Source organism: Triticum dicoccoides, chromosome 5A, assembly GCF_002162155.2.
Source record: "Triticum dicoccoides isolate Atlit2015 ecotype Zavitan chromosome 5A, WEW_v2.0, whole genome shotgun sequence".
Lineage (NCBI taxonomy): Eukaryota > Viridiplantae > Streptophyta > Magnoliopsida > Poales > Poaceae > Triticum > Triticum dicoccoides.
This window is the reverse complement of record NC_041388.1, coordinates 691,161,991-691,179,286: the sequence shown is the minus strand read 5'-3', so window position 1 is coordinate 691,179,286 and position 17,296 is coordinate 691,161,991. Positions and strand designations below refer to the sequence as shown.

Below are 17,296 nucleotides of genomic sequence, written 5' to 3'. Positions count from 1 at the left end.
GCGATGCAATGTTGATCTGATAAACTATGCTCCTTTTGTCCGGCAATGCAATGTTAATCAGATGAACTGGGATACGAACGTGTTTTACATAGCGTTGACGTGGGTTGTATGGTTTTGAGGAACGCATGTGTGAAAACTAACAAATGAGACGTGTCCGATCACTGTCTGCGCACGCGTCGGCGTTTGAGGGCCTGGTGCTTGGGGAAATGCAGAACACTGCAGTTCGAACAAGTCAGCAATGCCCATTGAACACGATTAGCACGAGCACCGACTGTCTGTACCGCTTCAAAGAGAAAAATACTACTGTAGACGCGTAGCACCGACTGTAGGTAGCAGCACGTACCGTTTCGGCCCAGGGAGTCAAAGGGGGCGAGGACCAATGGCAGTGGAACCGCGTCGCCTGCAGCCGTCCGTCCGTCCGCCCGCACATTACACACGACACGAGAGATAGATGTATACACCGATGCCACATGCACATGGGCCCGGACCCTTCCAGCCAGCCAACAGCCAACCGCGCGGTGCCTTCCGTGCGACCTCCACTCCCCCCGTCGCCCCGCTCCTCCTCCTCCCCTGTATTTATTCCCACTCCTCTCCCCGTCCTCCTCACACTCCACCGCCACCACCTCTAAATCCCAGCCTCCGCCTCCGCCTCCACACGAGAAGAGAGACTCAGCAGCAACCCACGCCAAGAGCAGGCAGCTCCGTCCTAGCACCAACCAATGGCGACGTCGCGGGCGGACGTGGAGAAGGGCGGGTCGTCGCCGAGGAAGGCGAAGCAGGAGCCGGGCAAGGTGCCGTCGCCGCTGTACCCGCAGCACGAGGGGGAGCGGGAGTGGACGCCCTGGCTGGTGCCCTCCATCCTGGTCGCCAACATCACCGTCTTCACCATCGCCATGTACTACAACAACTGCCCCGCCCACAACGCCAAGCCGGGGCGCGACGGCCAGTGCGTCGCCCGCTTCCTCCACCGCTTCTCCTTCCAGCCCCTCCGCCAGAACCCGCTGCTCGGCCCATCCTCCGCAACGTAAGCACCTCCCTCTTCTCAATCTTTTCTTTAATTCTCTTTGTCTGTTAATCAGCTTCTGTTCATGGAAATGTTACTGCTACTAGTTGCTGCCTTTGCTTACCTGCAAAGCTAGGTAGTTGCAATAGGAGGCAAGAATCATGTAGTATAGCTGACTGCAGATCGACTGTGCACACACGATTTCTGTTGCGAGAAACAAGTAGTACAAAATAAGTGCTATTCATCAATTCTGTTTCTTCGCAACATTATTAGTCTGAAATCTGAATGAATTAATCAACAACCCAAGAACTTGCCAAGATGAGATCCGGCACCCAAATAATTCGTAGGGCAGAGGCGCCAGAGATGACCCAAAAAAGAAACACGGGTAGTGGTAGGACACCAACCACACGCCAAGTGCAGATGAGCTGGGCCTGCCTGTATTGCGGCGGTATGCCAGTACAGCCCCTGTCCATATACGGCAGCATGGGGTACATGCATCCATCCTGATGATGAGCTGGGGCCCGGCCGATGGATCCTGACCGTTACACTCCTGTGCTGGATGTGCATGCATTGCAGGCTGGTGAAGATGGGCGCGCTGGTGTGGGACAAGGTGGTGCACGGGCACCAGGGGTGGCGCCTCTTCTCCTGCATGTGGATGCACGCCGGCGTCCTCCACCTCGTCGCCAACATGCTCAGCCTCCTCTTCATCGGCCTCCGCCTTGAGCAGCAGTTCGGATACGGTATGCATACACGATTACAATTTGCAGGCCACATATTTCAAACACTCACCTAAGAACACCATTGACACCAAGGTCTTCTTTTGGTTGGTTGCAGTGAGGATCGGCGGCATATACCTCATCTCCGGCGTGGGCGGGAGCGTGCTGTCGTCGCTCTTCATCCGGAGCGCCATCTCGGTGGGGGCCTCCGGGGCGCTCTTCGGGCTGCTGGGGGCGATGCTGGCGGAGCTGCTGTCCAACTGGACCATCTACAGCAACAAGGTGGCGGCGGTGACCACGCTGCTCTTCGTCATCGCCGTCAACCTGGTGCTGGGCATCCTGCCGCACGTCAACAACTTCGCGCACATCGGGGGGTTCCTCACCGGGTTCCTCCTCGGGTTCGTGCTGCTCATGCGCCCCCACTTCGGGTGGATGGAGCGCTACCGCCTCCCCGCCGGCAGCCCCTGCACCGCCAGGAAGTACCTCCCCTACCAGTGGGCGCTCATGGCCGTCGCCCTCGCCCTCGCCGTCGCAGGGTAAGCATCATACTAGATATTACAGTTATTGTGCATTTAAAGTGTCATTAAGCAGCAGCATTACTTCGCCTACGTACAACACGTTTAGCCGCTGGAAACATATGAATATCCTTGTACTAGTACGTGGACATTTGTTGCCACCTGCAGAAGAGACTGTAGTTAACACTTATGGACACCTAAACTGGAGTAGTTAGTGGGGAAAGAAAAAGTTAAAAGTGGAGAAGCGAAATGTGGGTTAGGTACATGGGCACTGCACATGCGTGCATCCCGTTAGTAGATTAGATTTGATGCGCCAACGAGCCTGCGCACCCAGGTTCCTTCCTCCTCCCATTAAGGCACTCATGTGAACCGACAGGCAAACACAGAGCACCATGGCTCTTTTTATTATCTAATATATATACAATTGTTAAATTAACCATATCATCATCATCATCATCATAGTCATAGTAGTTATTCTTCTTCCTCCACCATGTAAAACAAAGTTTTCTTGGTCGCCTTTCCCTCCTCCAGCCTAACGTGCGACACCTTGACAGCCACGCCCAACCTGCACACACACACACACACACACACATATTACCATGTCGTAGTATAACATATTTTTATGTCTGAAGTCTCAACAACTAGACGCGTTTCTGTCGGTGAATTAAAATAAGGTGGCGAGATGGCCGGGCGAAGAAGAAAGGAGGCCATTCTTTCCGTGCTCGCTCTGACTGACTGTTGGAAACCTTTTTCGCTGCAGATTCGCGATCGGGCTGGCCATGGTGTTCCGCGGCGCCAACGCCAACAGCAGCTGCGGCTGGTGCCACTACCTCAGCTGCGTCCCCACCGCGAGCTGGTCATGCGCCAACTGAGCACCAACACCAACACACACATGAGAATTCCAGCAGAGAGCGCTTTCACAGTCATCATGAATTCTTCCAGCGGGTGCCCCCACAACATATTGTCCGGTTCATATTTGTAGATATAGATCAAGGGAGGGAAGAAAAAGGGGCTACTGCCTGATTGGTTAGACACACACACAGACAAGGCTCGTTGGGGTCTTTATCTCTTGTCCATTTGATTTATTCTTTTGTAATGTATAATGAATGAAGATTGCTTTGAGAATCGTCTCTCTCATCTGCCCTGCCATGTGCGACGTTGCTTCCTTCCAGCTCGTGTTTCTCCTTTTTGAGTCAGCGGCCAAGCAACGACGCAATAGACAGCTCCTGTGTGATCCCCACAACGCTGACAGTTGCGCCGCGCTGTAGAGTTGAGGTGTGGTCTGGCCTGATTGGCACATGCGCAAGATTCCATTTGGCGATTATTAATAATCAAGTTCCAACAAGAAGTCACACCGAGCAGCCAATTTTGCATATAGAAATGCAATCAACATGCAAACCACCGCATGCTACGCGGTTGACATTTCACCGACCGCCGCACCAAAAAAGAAAGAGAGACATTTCACCGACCGTGTAATCCGCGGGCGCACAGACTATGCCGGTTAAAAGAACTTTCTAAATCACATGGAATGGCATCAAACAGGTAGTATATCATATCTCCAGATGCATAACCTATTCATAAACCGTTTGTGCCAGCAACATTCACAGCCTAAGAGCCAACAGAAAGAAGAAAAACAAAGTTGATTGTTCAGCCATCAAGGCGGTTCACCGACAGAAACCTCTCAATGTGCCATTGCACCCTTTGTCCCAAAACAACTATTTCCAAGCGGAGGAGACCTTTTAGCATTAACTCAGAGCTCACAGGTTCATCTTCCTTTGTCCAGGCCAGTTCTTCTGGTTGAAATCGTGCTTGATGAGGTTGGCTCTCAGGAGCATGGCCTTGATATCTCTCTCAAACTCATTGCCAGTCTGGAGGGCCCGCTGGAAGGTTGCGTTTCTTTGGTCAGCATGCCTTGCATACAGGATCTTGTTGTGGGAGTCTATCCGAGCCTGCGGCATAAAAGGTAACCAAGAAGCAGGTCAGAATAATAATACGAGAATTATCACAGGTATATGCAGCAAGATGAGAAACCTTCTCAAGGGTACCTGTATTTTGTTCTCGGTGATCAGTGCAGCCAGCTCTTTCTCCAGCATCGATACTGAGCTCTTGAAGGCACTAGCCATTGTGTTGAGATCTACAGATATGAACGGAAGCGTGTACTGTATGATAGCTTTGTGGCGGATATCATTGTACAGAGTCCCAAGATGCTCACGGAGATGGATATCCAGAAGGAGATTCGGCTTTAGCTTCTCAAGATGCTCCAAGCATGATCCATAGCGACTAGTTTGGACATTTTAATTGTTAGCATATTTATTTAACACAAATCGGTTGGAAAAAAACTACAACCTAATCTAGCAGTGACACAAACAAATGTTTATCCTCAAAAGGACTTGGAGCCCGACTTTGTAACCAAAAAATGGTGTACAGGCAATCAAGCTTTCATGGTATTTTAAATTGTAAACCCAAAAGGCACATTAATCGACACCATATTCTAGAAAATAAGGTCTAAAATTGAAGGAAACTGTCGATATGGCCCAATAACTAAAAGGGTAATGACTTTAGCCTCATTGCCAACAAACGGCTGTCTATATGGCCCAATAAGTAATGATGTGGCATATAAAAGGACGAGAGTTAGAAAACCAACTGATTCATTTCTCATTATAGCAGTGACTGTATTTGAGTTGACACTGTCAGAGAGACCAAAAATAAAGGGTTGTATACATCATTTTAATTATGCGAGCGCCAATACTTGTGAAATTGTTATGATTTATCACTGCAAGTTCTACTGCTTGTAAAAGGGTTTCCATTACTGAAAAAAGAGCAATGCATATATTCTATTTTGAGCTCTGATGATATAGTAAAAACAACAGTTGCAAAATCTTCCACATATCCTATCAGAGCAGCAGGTGTAAAAACAACCAACACACTGAAAAGGTGGGCAAGAACAATAAAATACTAAAGGCTGTTCCAGTAGGAGCATACCTTGCATAGAAATCATTGACCAGCTCCCTTACTTCAGGCACTAGCTCAAGAAAGTTACGGAAGTTTATGTTGTCAATAACTTTGCTCTGGCAAGATAAACAAACAATCATGTTTCAGTGTAACCATAACCAACCAACCATACAAAAGGCACACAAAAAAGAAGAAGAACAAGAGGTAAACCTTCAGTTCTGAACGATCGAAAGAAGCAAGAGCACAAAGGGCACCACAGACAGCCACATCTTGCGGAGCTATGACTTCAGAATAGTTGCTTCCTAATTCAGGTCCTGTCTCGAGAAACTTCATGGAAAGGGGGAATTTCAGCAAGAATACTTTATACCAGGCAAAAACACAAGACATTGCCTAATTTACTTCAATTTTTGGACAAGCCACTATCTATAAATTGGAGGTGGATCCAAATGTGCCTGAACTACTAGCTGGATGTGGATCCCAATGTGCGTAAACTACTAGCTGGAGGAAACAATGGGAGGCACTTTAAACGAAGTTACACTGATCATTTATAACAAAGAGAGTAAACAAAATTCAGTTTAAAGTGCAGTACCATATTGATATCTGTCAGGAAAAGTTTGTGAGTGCTGTCTAATCCACACATGACAATTGATAGTTGTAAATTTAGTTACAATGATACACTATTAGTAATTTCACAGAATAGTAAACGAACAAACAAATCACTTGGATCTGTTCAAGGCTTTTCACTGATATCTTGAAACAAGTGGGGGTTTATCAAGAATATACTACTGGCCCTTGAAAGAGGTACCGCATGAACAGAACTAGCAAGATAGGACTACCAAACATGAAGTTTCAATTTAAGTTGAATTAAAATTCTTGCATACAGAAGACTGATTTACAGGAAGCAATAATCATCTCTAGAACATCAGCTTAAAAGCTTACAGGTGCAAGGAAAGCTCAGCTCAAGGAAAAAAAAGAAACAGAACAGGGTTTCTGGAGGACAAACCTTACGGGCAGCAAGTTTGTATTTCTTTGTCTCCAAGTTGGCTAATCCTGCAGCTGCTCGCAACTTTGCAACAATGACAGCATCCAAGGTGTCTGGGGTTTGCTCTGCTTTGCTGACATAGTTGGTAACATGCGCAAACTGTCCCAACTCAATGCTGACCAGAATCACATGCATACACATCTGAACTATATGCTTGGAAGTGGTGCAATAGTCCCGTGTCCGGATATAGCTTTTGAAGGCTTCTGAAAGGTGGCCATGAGCATAGAAGAAGTCACCAATGTCGTTATAACCCATTCTGATGCTCTCTTTGATCAGGTTAGTCTGCATTTAAAGAAGCAACATAAATGCAGAGTCACTTGTTTGATACATATGTCACATCACCATTAAACTCGCCAAGGCCACAAATAAATACGAAAACACTAATGCCCACACGTGTGGCAACATTGCAACTCGCCCACACGCCTGGATCACCATCCAGTTAAGTTTCCACGAATCGACAAGGCCAGTGTGTGGGCGTTGGAGAGGTCGCCCACACGCCCCACATCACACGGTTGCCAGCTGCGCTGTGTGGGCGAACTAGTTTCTGCCCACACAGCCACCACCTAGTCCACGCACGTGTGGGCGAATTGCTTTTCGCCCACACGACAGTCGTACGTTGTTGGATGGCAACTGCAGTTGCACGTACATGGCAACTAGGCAAACACACATGGCAACTATGATTCGTTTGCTAGACGGCAACTGCAGTTGCGTGTACGTGGCAATCAGATAAACAAACATGGCAACTGTGATTAACCACACGTGGCAACCAGGTAAACACACATGGCAACTATTGTTTGACCATATGTGGCAAGTAGTAAATCACACACGACAACTATGATTTGATTATACGCGGCAACTACCATAAATTAGACATGACAACTATAGTTAGGCAAAACAGAGAGAGTTGTGATGCTTTTACAACCATATTTGCCATCCCGGATAACTACATCTGCCATCCCGGATGGCAACTAAATCGTCATCCCGCGGGTACCTAATGTAGCTGCGTCAGGACGTGTGGGCATATTTGCTTCGTGCCACACGCGCGGGGTGGGGATGAGTAGTACTTGTTGGGCGTGCGGCACGAAGTAGCTGCGCCCACACGTGTGGGCAATTATACTGTTCGCCCACACACAGCCCGCGTGGGCTGTCCCCTGCTCATGCCACACACGGTGTGTGGGCGAATGCCTATTATGCCACACGTGTGGTGGATATCGGCGTCCAACAAATATATTACACTTAGAATTCAAATGCAAGAGAACAAAGAATACAACAACAGATCTAACAAATACTTTCACACATGTTATAGATTTTCAACGTACATTATGCCTATATTCAACACTACCATCTCTTCCTAAACTGTTTTTACAGGCCCATGCATATAGATTGCATGATTAACAGAAAAAATAATCATAACTCTTTTAGGTTAGTTAGTTATGACTCACTATAACAGATGCAGTAATTGTGGACCCTAGACAGCATCTATCACATACCTAGAGCGCACATTGTGCTGGATGATAAACACTGCCCACACCCCATCCTTAAACCAGCAGACAATTGATAGGGATGCAAGCGGGGCAGGCTAGCAGACAATACCATAGTAGAAACGTAGTGTTAATTTTAGGCAAGATTTGAGCAAATTATGAGCTAATTTATGAGTTTTGCAGGATGAAGCAGGATGTTGTGGTGGCGTAATGATGATTCCGCTTATCTAACTACCTTTTGCCAATTTTACTGCTTGTTTAACTAGCTTATCCCTACTTCCCTAGCTATTTTTCCGTAACAAAATATAAAATATGTCCAACACAACAAAATTCGGCAACTGTAAACTGGGACTGAAACTCAGGCTCAAAGGAAGCTCTGGCAGCAGAAACAACATCTTATATTGGAGAAGGCAAAGGAAATTTCAAGTGTGCTCACAATCCTATGTTCTAAACAATTTGAGCGTTCCTAGTAATGAATAAAAGTATATTAGGTAAATTTCACATTTGAATCACAGAACCACATTTCTATTATGGACCCTAGCAGCATATACAGAGGCAACAAAGTGCAGGAAGGCATGCCACAAAAACACAGAGGCGCGAGAAGGCAGAATACAGACAAGGTAGCATGCACTCCCTCCGTTCCTAAATACAAGTCTTTTTAGAAATTTCAATATGGACTACATACGGATGTATATAGACGTAGTTTAGAGTGTAGATTCACTCATTTTGCTCCGTATGTGGTCCATATTGGAATCTCTAAAAAGACTTATATTTAGGAACGGAGGGAGCAGTGAGAATTGGTAATTAGAAAGGAGTGTGTCTCTTCTATAAACTGCAAATAAATCAGATGATGGCTTGTACATGTGTGAGCCAAGTCTAGCACCAATCGAAGTCTGGGTTCATACGTAATAATGAGCAGACTGATCACAATGGCAGAAAAGAATAATTGCTGAACATACTGGGAAACAGTTCACTTGGCCCAATATTGGCATGAAATATCTTGGTTTTACCTTGATTCTGCTAATATTAGGAACAATGGCTAAATCAGCTAATGGCTCTATTTACTTCCAGTGATTGTTTCCATGTAAAGAGTTTAATTGTGCACAATGAACTTTTCCTAAAACATCACGTAGTGGCAAAAGGATTGCATTCAGAGAAATCGTGCATGACTGTCATCCCAAATAAAATAACTAGATAACACCTATAGTTCAGCACCGCACCATGATCAAACAATCATCAACATCAGCGTAAGCAACGTGCAAGGTAACCACAATTTACTATCTTATTATCACAGCATACAAAATCATGCTCATGCAAGGAACACTATGCTTGCACATAGTAAGGAAACACACCATAGGCTAATAGTATAAATTAGATACTACTGCTCGCACCACGCAAATCAGTCATCCACACTCCACAGAGTAGGCAGTACATCAAATTAATCCGTCAATGATAATCATAAACCAGACAGATCAGCCAGGAATACCAACACGGGAGGCGCAATTCGTCAACAGATCAGCCAGGAATACCAACACGGGAGGCGCACTTCGTCGACAGATCAACGCAACCACCACATCCTAGGCAGAAACTAATGGGAACGACGCAGTAAATTCAGAGAAGCGGTCAGAACAGGGGGTCAGTGGAGGGGTAGGGTTTTCTCACCCTGTAGCCGTTGAGTTCGGTCTCGAGCTTCTCCTTGCGCTGCTCGGCGCGGCGGTTGACGGAGTCGACCCAGGCCTGGTCGTGGCGGTAGCGCGGGCCGAGGCGGCCGTTGATCTTGAGGACGGCGTCGAGGTAGAGCACGGTGTCCTCGCGCGCCCTGGCCTCGTCGTGCGCCATCCGCAGCGCCTCGAGCTGGATCGCCTCCACCCCGCACCGCTCCGCGATGAAGAGGAGCCGCGCCACGCGGGTCCGGCCCGAGTACTGCGCCGCGTACGCCTCCACGTCGAGCTGGTCGGCGGAGACCGGCGCCGCGGAGGGCTGACCCTCGCCGCCCAGCCCGTTCGTCACCGCCGCGGCCGCGGCCGCCGAGACCTCGCAGTCCACGTCCATGCTGCCGGGGATCGGCGGTGGGGTTCGCCGCAAAACCCTAGAGAGAGAGGGGGGAGGCGGAAGCTTCCGGAGAGGAGAGATGCAGAGGAGGGGAAAAGACGGAGGGCCTGGGTTGGAAATAGCACGGGTGGTGCGGGCAGATATGTAAAGTTACGTTGGGCCGGGCATGGGTTTTGTTCTCAACTTGGGCTGGAATGAACGCCCCTTTCTGGGTCATGTGCTTTGGCCCAATGATTCGTATGGGCTAACAGGCCGAAATACCCTCTTTATACGTATGTTATGGTGGGCTGGTGGCGTGCTGTGTTCACTTTTTAGGTCCAAAGAAGATTCCGACGAGCGAGGAGGTCCAGCACTCGAGCGGCGGCGGCGGCGGCGGCGGAGATGAGGGCGGTGAGCGGCGAGGTGGTCTCGTCGAAGCCGGTGGGCTTACACAAGGCCGCCCGCGTGTTCAGCCGCTTCGCGGCCAGAGAGGCGTCAAGGCTGCCCGCCGGGGCGGGCGTGCTGGTCCTCTGCGCGGCCGAGGCCGCCGCCGAGCTCCACGCCTTCCGCTGCGCCCGCGTGGGCCCCGATGGCGAGGCGGAGGTGGATGCGGCACCAAGCGGAGAGGAGCGGCGCAAGAAGAGGAGGAAGACTGGGCGCGAAGGTGTGTCACTAGAGTAGGCTCTCTTTTTTGGGGGGTTTAAATCCATGTGTTACTGTGGTACTGGTAGCTTGCCTGTTGTTCTTCATGCTGTTAAATCCATTTGTTACTGTGGTAGCGACTAGTAATAATATATCTGGTGTTGTTCACGATGTATCATTTCATCATTTGGGACGAGCTGTGCTGTGTCTTGTGTGTGATGCATGTATCCTGCTGCCGGGGCTACATTTTATTTCAGTGCAATCGGCTGAAAACTTTCACCGCCACTCCAAGAGAGACAGAGAAGACTGCAGCACCACACACAATGCACCTGAAGGAAAGACGTCTGATGAGCTTGTGTGTTGTGCTCTTCAGTCCATTACTGCATCCCCTGTTGTCCTTGAACTGTTTTTTTTTTAAGAGAAACTTGAAACTGTTTTAGTTGGACGTTGAGCATTTTAGTTTTGCTTTTTAACCACAACCGAACTCTGTAGTAAGGTGCCATTGTCTCTTGTCTGTCACTGGAGCCTCCCTGATTTTCCAAAACGAACAAAATTGTCGCTGTTAATTTGGTTCTGAAGTCTGAACTCGTGTGCGTTGGAATTTCAGTGGCTGATTTCTCTCTCGGGGCCTTGAGAAAGAGACGGATACTTGTGTTGTTTTAGCACCTTTCAGCTCAGCTAGAACGTTACTCAAGCTGCTGGATCCCATTGGCTCAGACATTGGTGAGAGTGAGTACACAAGTTATTGCCGACTCGCCGGCACCTCTGCTTCACCTGGCCGTGGCCGGCAAGTAAATCCCCAGGCAAATACGCAATAACATCTCATCCAGTCAGCCGTCACGTTCCATGAAGATTGCCGAAGTCAGCCACACAATCCACACAGTCCAGGCAAATTCAGTGCAATCCGGTCCAGTCCAGCTTCCCAACCTTAATTTTGTGCTTGTGCTATAACTCGTCTACATTGGCAGTTCTGCGTATCATGTACGTATCTCTTAGATTCCTTGAGAAGGACATATGTATGTAACACCTTTCCACTGAGCTAGAACAGTATACCATTAGATCTCACATTGCCATGAAAGATTGCCAAAGTTAACCACTTATTCAGGCAAAAAATTCGATCAACAGGGGCCTTGTCTCCGGTTTCATTTCAAAGAAACAAAACAAAGTTAATATAGTATTAGGTGTGAAATTTTGAATATTTGTGGACAAAGAATAACTATATTGTCTTCGGGTTGATCTCTTTCTATAAGATTTAATAAAAGTCAACAAATCGTACTACTATAATTGCCTCGTACTTTTCTTTTTAAAGAAAATCTTATATAATAATTAATCGGGATTGCTAAATCTCAGTCGACTGAGACTTAACCAAAGTCTTAGTCAATGCTATATTTGTGGGTTCTTACATGAAGATTCGTGTAAAATTTTCTTCCTTCCTTTTGTATCTTTTGTCACTTGATTGAGACGTAGCCACGCTCATAATAATTATAAAAAACCTATTGCTTCCTAGTAGTTCTTACTGTTGAAGATCTGGCTGAAGGTGAAACGAAGGCACAAACTAAACTATCCCAACCAAAACTCTCGCTGGAAAAGGGTTTCGAAGCCGAAACACTACTGATCAGCACCAAAGTACAGGCGAGCATACATTCTTCTGGAGTGGATGACATGGATCGCATCACGGGGTTCAAGATTCTACTTGAGGAACTCCAAGCATTTCTCCAGACGCGATCTGCATTTCTAGTGCCTTCCAGGAAGGAAATGCATACCAGACTCGTACATCCGCTCAGTCTTGTGATCATCAGCTCGAGGAAGCGATCTAGCTCCGCATTCAGGCAAAGTCGGTTCAGTCTGCCCTGCCCGACCTGGAGCAGACAGAGTCTGCTCGTGTCACTACCAGCTCGCCGAAGCATACAATCACGCGCACACACTTGGACAAGACACCAATCCAAAGACACCGCATCTAGCAACCAAGAGGATCCCATTGCACTCACTCACATCTCATCCAGTCAGTCGTCACGTTCGGCTAAGATTGCCAAAGTTGATCACTCATTCAGGCAAATCCAATTCAATCCAGTATGTTCCAGCTTCAGTGTCTGCTCTTCTCGACCTGGGAGCAGACAGAAGCTGCTTTTTTTTTTTTTGAAACAAGGCAAAAGATTTGCCATTTTATTGAATAAGGAAGAAGTTTTCGGACAAAGCCGCAAAGCGGCAATAATAAAAGAAAGGACTACTCTCGCGGCATTACAATACCCAACTGCTTTGCACCGGCCAAAGCCCAAAGAGACACCTCGTCTTTAATCTTGGAAATGAGAACCATCGAAGGACGGCCGTGTTACGGAAGACTCTAGCATTGCGTTCGGTCCAAATCTCCCATGAGATGAGCATCATCAGAGAGGCCAGCGCCTTGGGAGATCCAACCCGAGTGTGTATGTTGTTGGTCCACCAATCTCTCACCGAGACCCTCGTCGCTCAGGTGGCCGTGTTGACGTGGTGCAATCCAAGCCACGGAATAATATCGTTCCACACCCGAAGAGTGAATCGGCATTGGAAGAGGAGATGAGCCGCAGATTCCTGGCATTGCTTGCATAGAGGCATACACCACAATTGGGCCAACCCCGCCTAATTAAGCGATCGGACGTCCAAATCCTATTTTGTAGAACAAGCCAAGCAAAAAATTTGCATCGCGGGGGAGCCCACACCTTCCAGACCGATTGCACCAGATATGAAGTAGTAAGCCCTTCAAACTGTGCCTTGTATGCTGAAGAGGCGGAGTACATACCATCTTTAGTGAACTTCCGTACAATTGAATCCTCCATCCCCTCTTCAAGGGTGACCGAATTCAGCTTTCCACAAAGATTTGCAAACTCTTGGACGTGACCAAGGGAAAGGCCATTGGAAATGTCGATGTTAGAGATCCACAGATTGTTGTGTAGAGCTTGCTGGACGGAACAATTTTTCTTTCGAGAGAGGTCAAAGATGTGAGGCGCGATGTCACGAGGTCTCAAGCCCTGTAGCCAAGAGGAGTTCCAAAATTTTGCCGTTCGTCCGTTGCCCACCGTGACGCGCGTGGCAGACGCAAAAAACGCCCGGTCATCATCTATGCACGGCGTGCCCATACCGATCCATGGTTTTGTGGGATCCTTCCACTCCAACCAAAGCCACCTAATCCGAAGAGCCTTAGCAAATTTGGCCAAATTTAACACGCCCAGGCCACCATTCTTCTTCGGCTTGCAAACAAGGTCCCAGTTTATTTTGCATTTTCCACCGGAAACTGTATCTGTGCCCGCCCAAAGATAGGCGCGCCGTAGACTATCAATTTTCTTCAGAACCTCGACCGGGATGTCGAGAGGCGTCAGATGATATATGGCAATAGCGGTGAGGACGGCCTTAACAAGAACGGCCTGACCCGCAGTGGCGACATGTCTGCTTTGCCAAGGGGGGAGCTTGCTAGCCACCTTATCCTCGAGGTGTTGAAAATGAATCCGCTTGAGACGCCTAACGGACAACGGCGGCCCAAGGTATCTCATCGGGAACGAGGTGCGAACAGCCGGGAAAGCTTGAAGAATATCATCAAGATCAACATCGCCGCAACAAATAGGGGTCACAAGGCTTTTGGTGCAGTTAGTGACGAGGCCGGTGACCTTCCCAAAGGAGGCCAGGGTGGATGCAAGAAATTGAACGTCTTCCTTGATAGGCTTGACAAATATGGCCGCGTCGTCGGCATATAGCGATGCACGGATGGTCGTGGCTCTTCCACAAAGCGGCTGGAGGTGTCCCTGAGCAGTGGCCTTGTTTAGAAGGTGGTGTAGAGGGTCAATCACCAAGACGAACAAAAGGGGAGACAGGGGGTCTCCCTGTCGCAGCCCACAGCCATGCTTCAGCGGGTCACCCATCACTCCATTGATCAAGACCCTCGATGTGGCCGTGGAAAGGAGGGCTGAAACTCACTCTCGAAATCTGCTTGGGAAGCCGAGGTGTCGTAGGAGATCAAAGAGGAAATCCCATCGAACCGAATCAAAAGCTTTCTTGATGTCGAGCTTGAAGAGCAAAGTTGGGGTTTTGCGGCGGTGAAGCTTCCTTGCCAAGTTTCTGACATACATGAAATTATCATGGATACTTCTCTTCTTTATAAAAGCGCTTTGGGCATTTGAAACTAGGCTTTGCATGTGCGGGGCAAGGCGTGTGGCCATCATCTTAGCGATAATCTTAGCAATGGCATGGATGAGACTAATGGGCCGAAAATCGGAGATGCACTCTGCACCATCCTTCTTAGGGATGAGGGCGATGTTCGGAATCAACTCACCAAAGCAGAATCGGAATGGGACCCCTCGAGCTGGACACCCAGCCAAAGAACACCTCACCCACCAACCAGACAACACTAAACCTCTCGATTATTTCCAGCCAGGCAATCATGGCCTGACGCCACGTGTACAAACCCTGTGGGTGCTGAGTCGGATCAAGGATATTTTGGCGCGGCTTTATCCACACCTGAGAGCCGCAGAAAAGCGCAAATTGATATTTTGCTGGAAAGGGTTTCGAATCCAAAACACTATGGATCAGCACCAAAGTACAGACGAACATAGGAGCCTCAGGGGTGGGGGACATGGATCGCATCACCAGCTTCAGGATTCTACTTGAGGAACTCCAAGCATTTCTCCAGCCGTGACCTGCATTTCTAGTTAGTACCTTCCAATTCCAGGAAGGAAATGCAAACCAGACTTGCACGTCTGCTCGGTGTTCTGATCATCAGCTCCAGGAAGCTGGAAGAGATCTAGCTCCCCATTCAGGCAAATTCGGTTCAGTCCGGTCTTGTCCAGCTTCAGTCTGCTCTGCCCGACCTGGAGCTAGCAGACAGAGGCTGCTCTTGTCACTACCAGCTCACTGAAGCACAAGCACACGCACTTGGACTAGACACCCAGCCAAAGATGCCGCGCCTAGCAACCAAGAGGATCCCATTGCACTCACTCACATCTCATCCAGTCAGCCGTCACGTTCGGCTAAGATTGCCAAAGTTAACCACTCGTTCAGCCAAATCCAATTCAATCCAGCATGTTCCAGCCTCAGCCTCTGCTCTTCTCGACCTGAAGCAGACAGAAGCTCCTGGTGTCACAACCAAGTGTCCGTTTCAGAAAAAAGAACAACCAAGTGTAGAATCAACTCATCAAAGCAGAGTCAGACCCCTCGAGGTAGACACCCAGCCAAAGAACACCTCACCTAGCAACCAGACAACACTAAACCTCTCGACTATTTCCAGGCAAATTCGGTTGGAATCCAGCATGTATTTTCCAGCTTCAGTCTGCTGTGCCCGACCTGGAGCAGACAGAAGCCGCCCGTGCCACTACCAGGTCGGACGAGACTTGCCTGCTCCCCGCCCGTGTGCCCATCCGTGCTCCCGCATACGTGGCTTGATTTGATTGGAACAAAGTAAGGCCCGGCCCCACCCCCTTAAAATCAGGGGGGGGAGATGATTAGACTAAAAAGAAAAAAGGAAAAAAGACAGCCGTAGGATGAAGTGGGAGCATGGATGGAAGCATGGAGAGGGAGCAGGCAAGCCGGATCCTACCAGGTCACCATCAACCCAGCGAAGCAGAGTCACACGTAGCCCCCTGAGGTTTGGATCAGACGCCCGGCACAGTCAGCAACCAGACGACACTAAACCTCTCGGCTAATTACAGCCGCACAATCAGAGCCGGAGCGCTGACGTCGGCTGCCGGGCGGCCGCCACGTGTGCCGGCCCTGTGCGTGCTGACTCGGATCCACGATATTTACGCCCGGCTTCATCCGTTCCGACCTGCGATGGACCCAGAAAAGCGCAAGTTGATATTTCATGTGGGGGTCACGAAAGGGAAAGTGCAACTTGGTGGTGCCTTTTGCTTCCTGGAAGGGGCCAAACCAAACCAAACAAAATGCGGTTGGTTGGTCGGACTTTTGTTTCAGGTGGGGTGCAACTGCGGAGAATGACACGGGATTATTAATCTAAGCCGCCATGGTGTTTTATATTACACCATTTAGTTGCTGATGCAAATTAAGTACGTAGAGTAGAAATTTTCTTGGTTGATGGAAGGGGAACAAACTACCTATGTTTTCTTTGGTTGCCAAAACTGGCCACAGAGCATAGTGCCCCCTCTGTTTCTAAGAAAATATGTATTTTCCCTCCTTTTTACCGTGAAAGAACGCCGCCAAGGCAGAACCTCGCCGTTCGCAGGGCAGCACTAACGCGGGGCTTGCGTTTGCGTGCGTCCATGCGCGCCATCGGTTATGGAGAGTTCATTAGTTTTGGCGTATGCTAAGTTATTAGGGATTAAACAGACAGATTTCCACTCTTTACTTTGTTCCTAGGTCTTCACGATGAAATTTTACGCATTCTTTTTTAATACGCAGGGAGTGGACGTGTTGCATTTCATTCATTGATTTTCCCTTTGCTTTTGGTATGATGTAGAGCCAGATAAGGTTCTTGCTCTTTATTCCCTAACTATTATATACTATAAAAGGAGTGCATCATGGTAGGCTAGATTGGATTCACGATTTAGGTGGGACGCTGGGACGGAAAGGCGGCAATCAAGATTGGTTAGCCGTATAAACAAAGAGCTCAGGGTGTCGCATGCCTTCTTTACACCAAGGCAGCAGAAAATGGTGGTTTCATTAGATTCTCGGTTCATCGTATTTTAGCTAGCAAACTTAATTATTTTCATGGTAGATAGAAAGTAGGGATCCCAGCTCTTAACGGCTAATAATATTTGGTTACACTTTCGGAGCTAGCAAAGGTCACGACAACTTGATTAATAGTTTAGCTCGACCGAAAGCTTCATTAGTTGGCCATCTTGTTAAACAGAGTCTCGGAGTGGCAAAGCTGGCAACGGCCGATTTTTGGGAAGGGTTTGAACCTCAGTTTTGGATTTTTTTTATCTCCCTTGTTT

The 17,296-nt window shown here is 48.3% G+C and overlaps 2 protein-coding genes across 2 annotated transcripts; one reads left to right on the top strand and one right to left on the bottom strand.

Annotated features, from left to right (window-relative positions):
* The first annotated feature begins 595 nt into the window (after positions 1 to 595).
* LOC119304204 (RHOMBOID-like protein 2) lies at positions 596 to 3,360 on the top strand. The gene is made up of 4 exons (XM_037581376.1): positions 596 to 1,024; positions 1,580 to 1,743; positions 1,838 to 2,255; positions 2,995 to 3,360. The coding sequence occupies exons 1-4, from the start codon at positions 720 to 722 to the stop codon at positions 3,104 to 3,106; spliced, it is 999 nt and encodes a 332-aa protein (XP_037437273.1). The 5' UTR covers positions 596 to 719; the 3' UTR covers positions 3,107 to 3,360.
* A 375-nt stretch (positions 3,361 to 3,735) lies between these two features.
* On the bottom strand, positions 3,736 to 9,868 carry LOC119304203 (COP9 signalosome complex subunit 1-like). The gene is made up of 6 exons (XM_037581375.1): positions 9,372 to 9,868; positions 6,190 to 6,510; positions 5,397 to 5,513; positions 5,217 to 5,302; positions 4,280 to 4,514; positions 3,736 to 4,183 (listed from the first exon to the last, which is right to left on the bottom strand). Exons 1-6 carry the CDS (start codon positions 9,759 to 9,761, stop codon positions 3,992 to 3,994), a joined length of 1,341 nt encoding a protein of 446 aa, XP_037437272.1. The 5' UTR covers positions 9,762 to 9,868; the 3' UTR covers positions 3,736 to 3,991.
* Between the last annotated feature and the right edge of the window lie 7,428 nt (positions 9,869 to 17,296).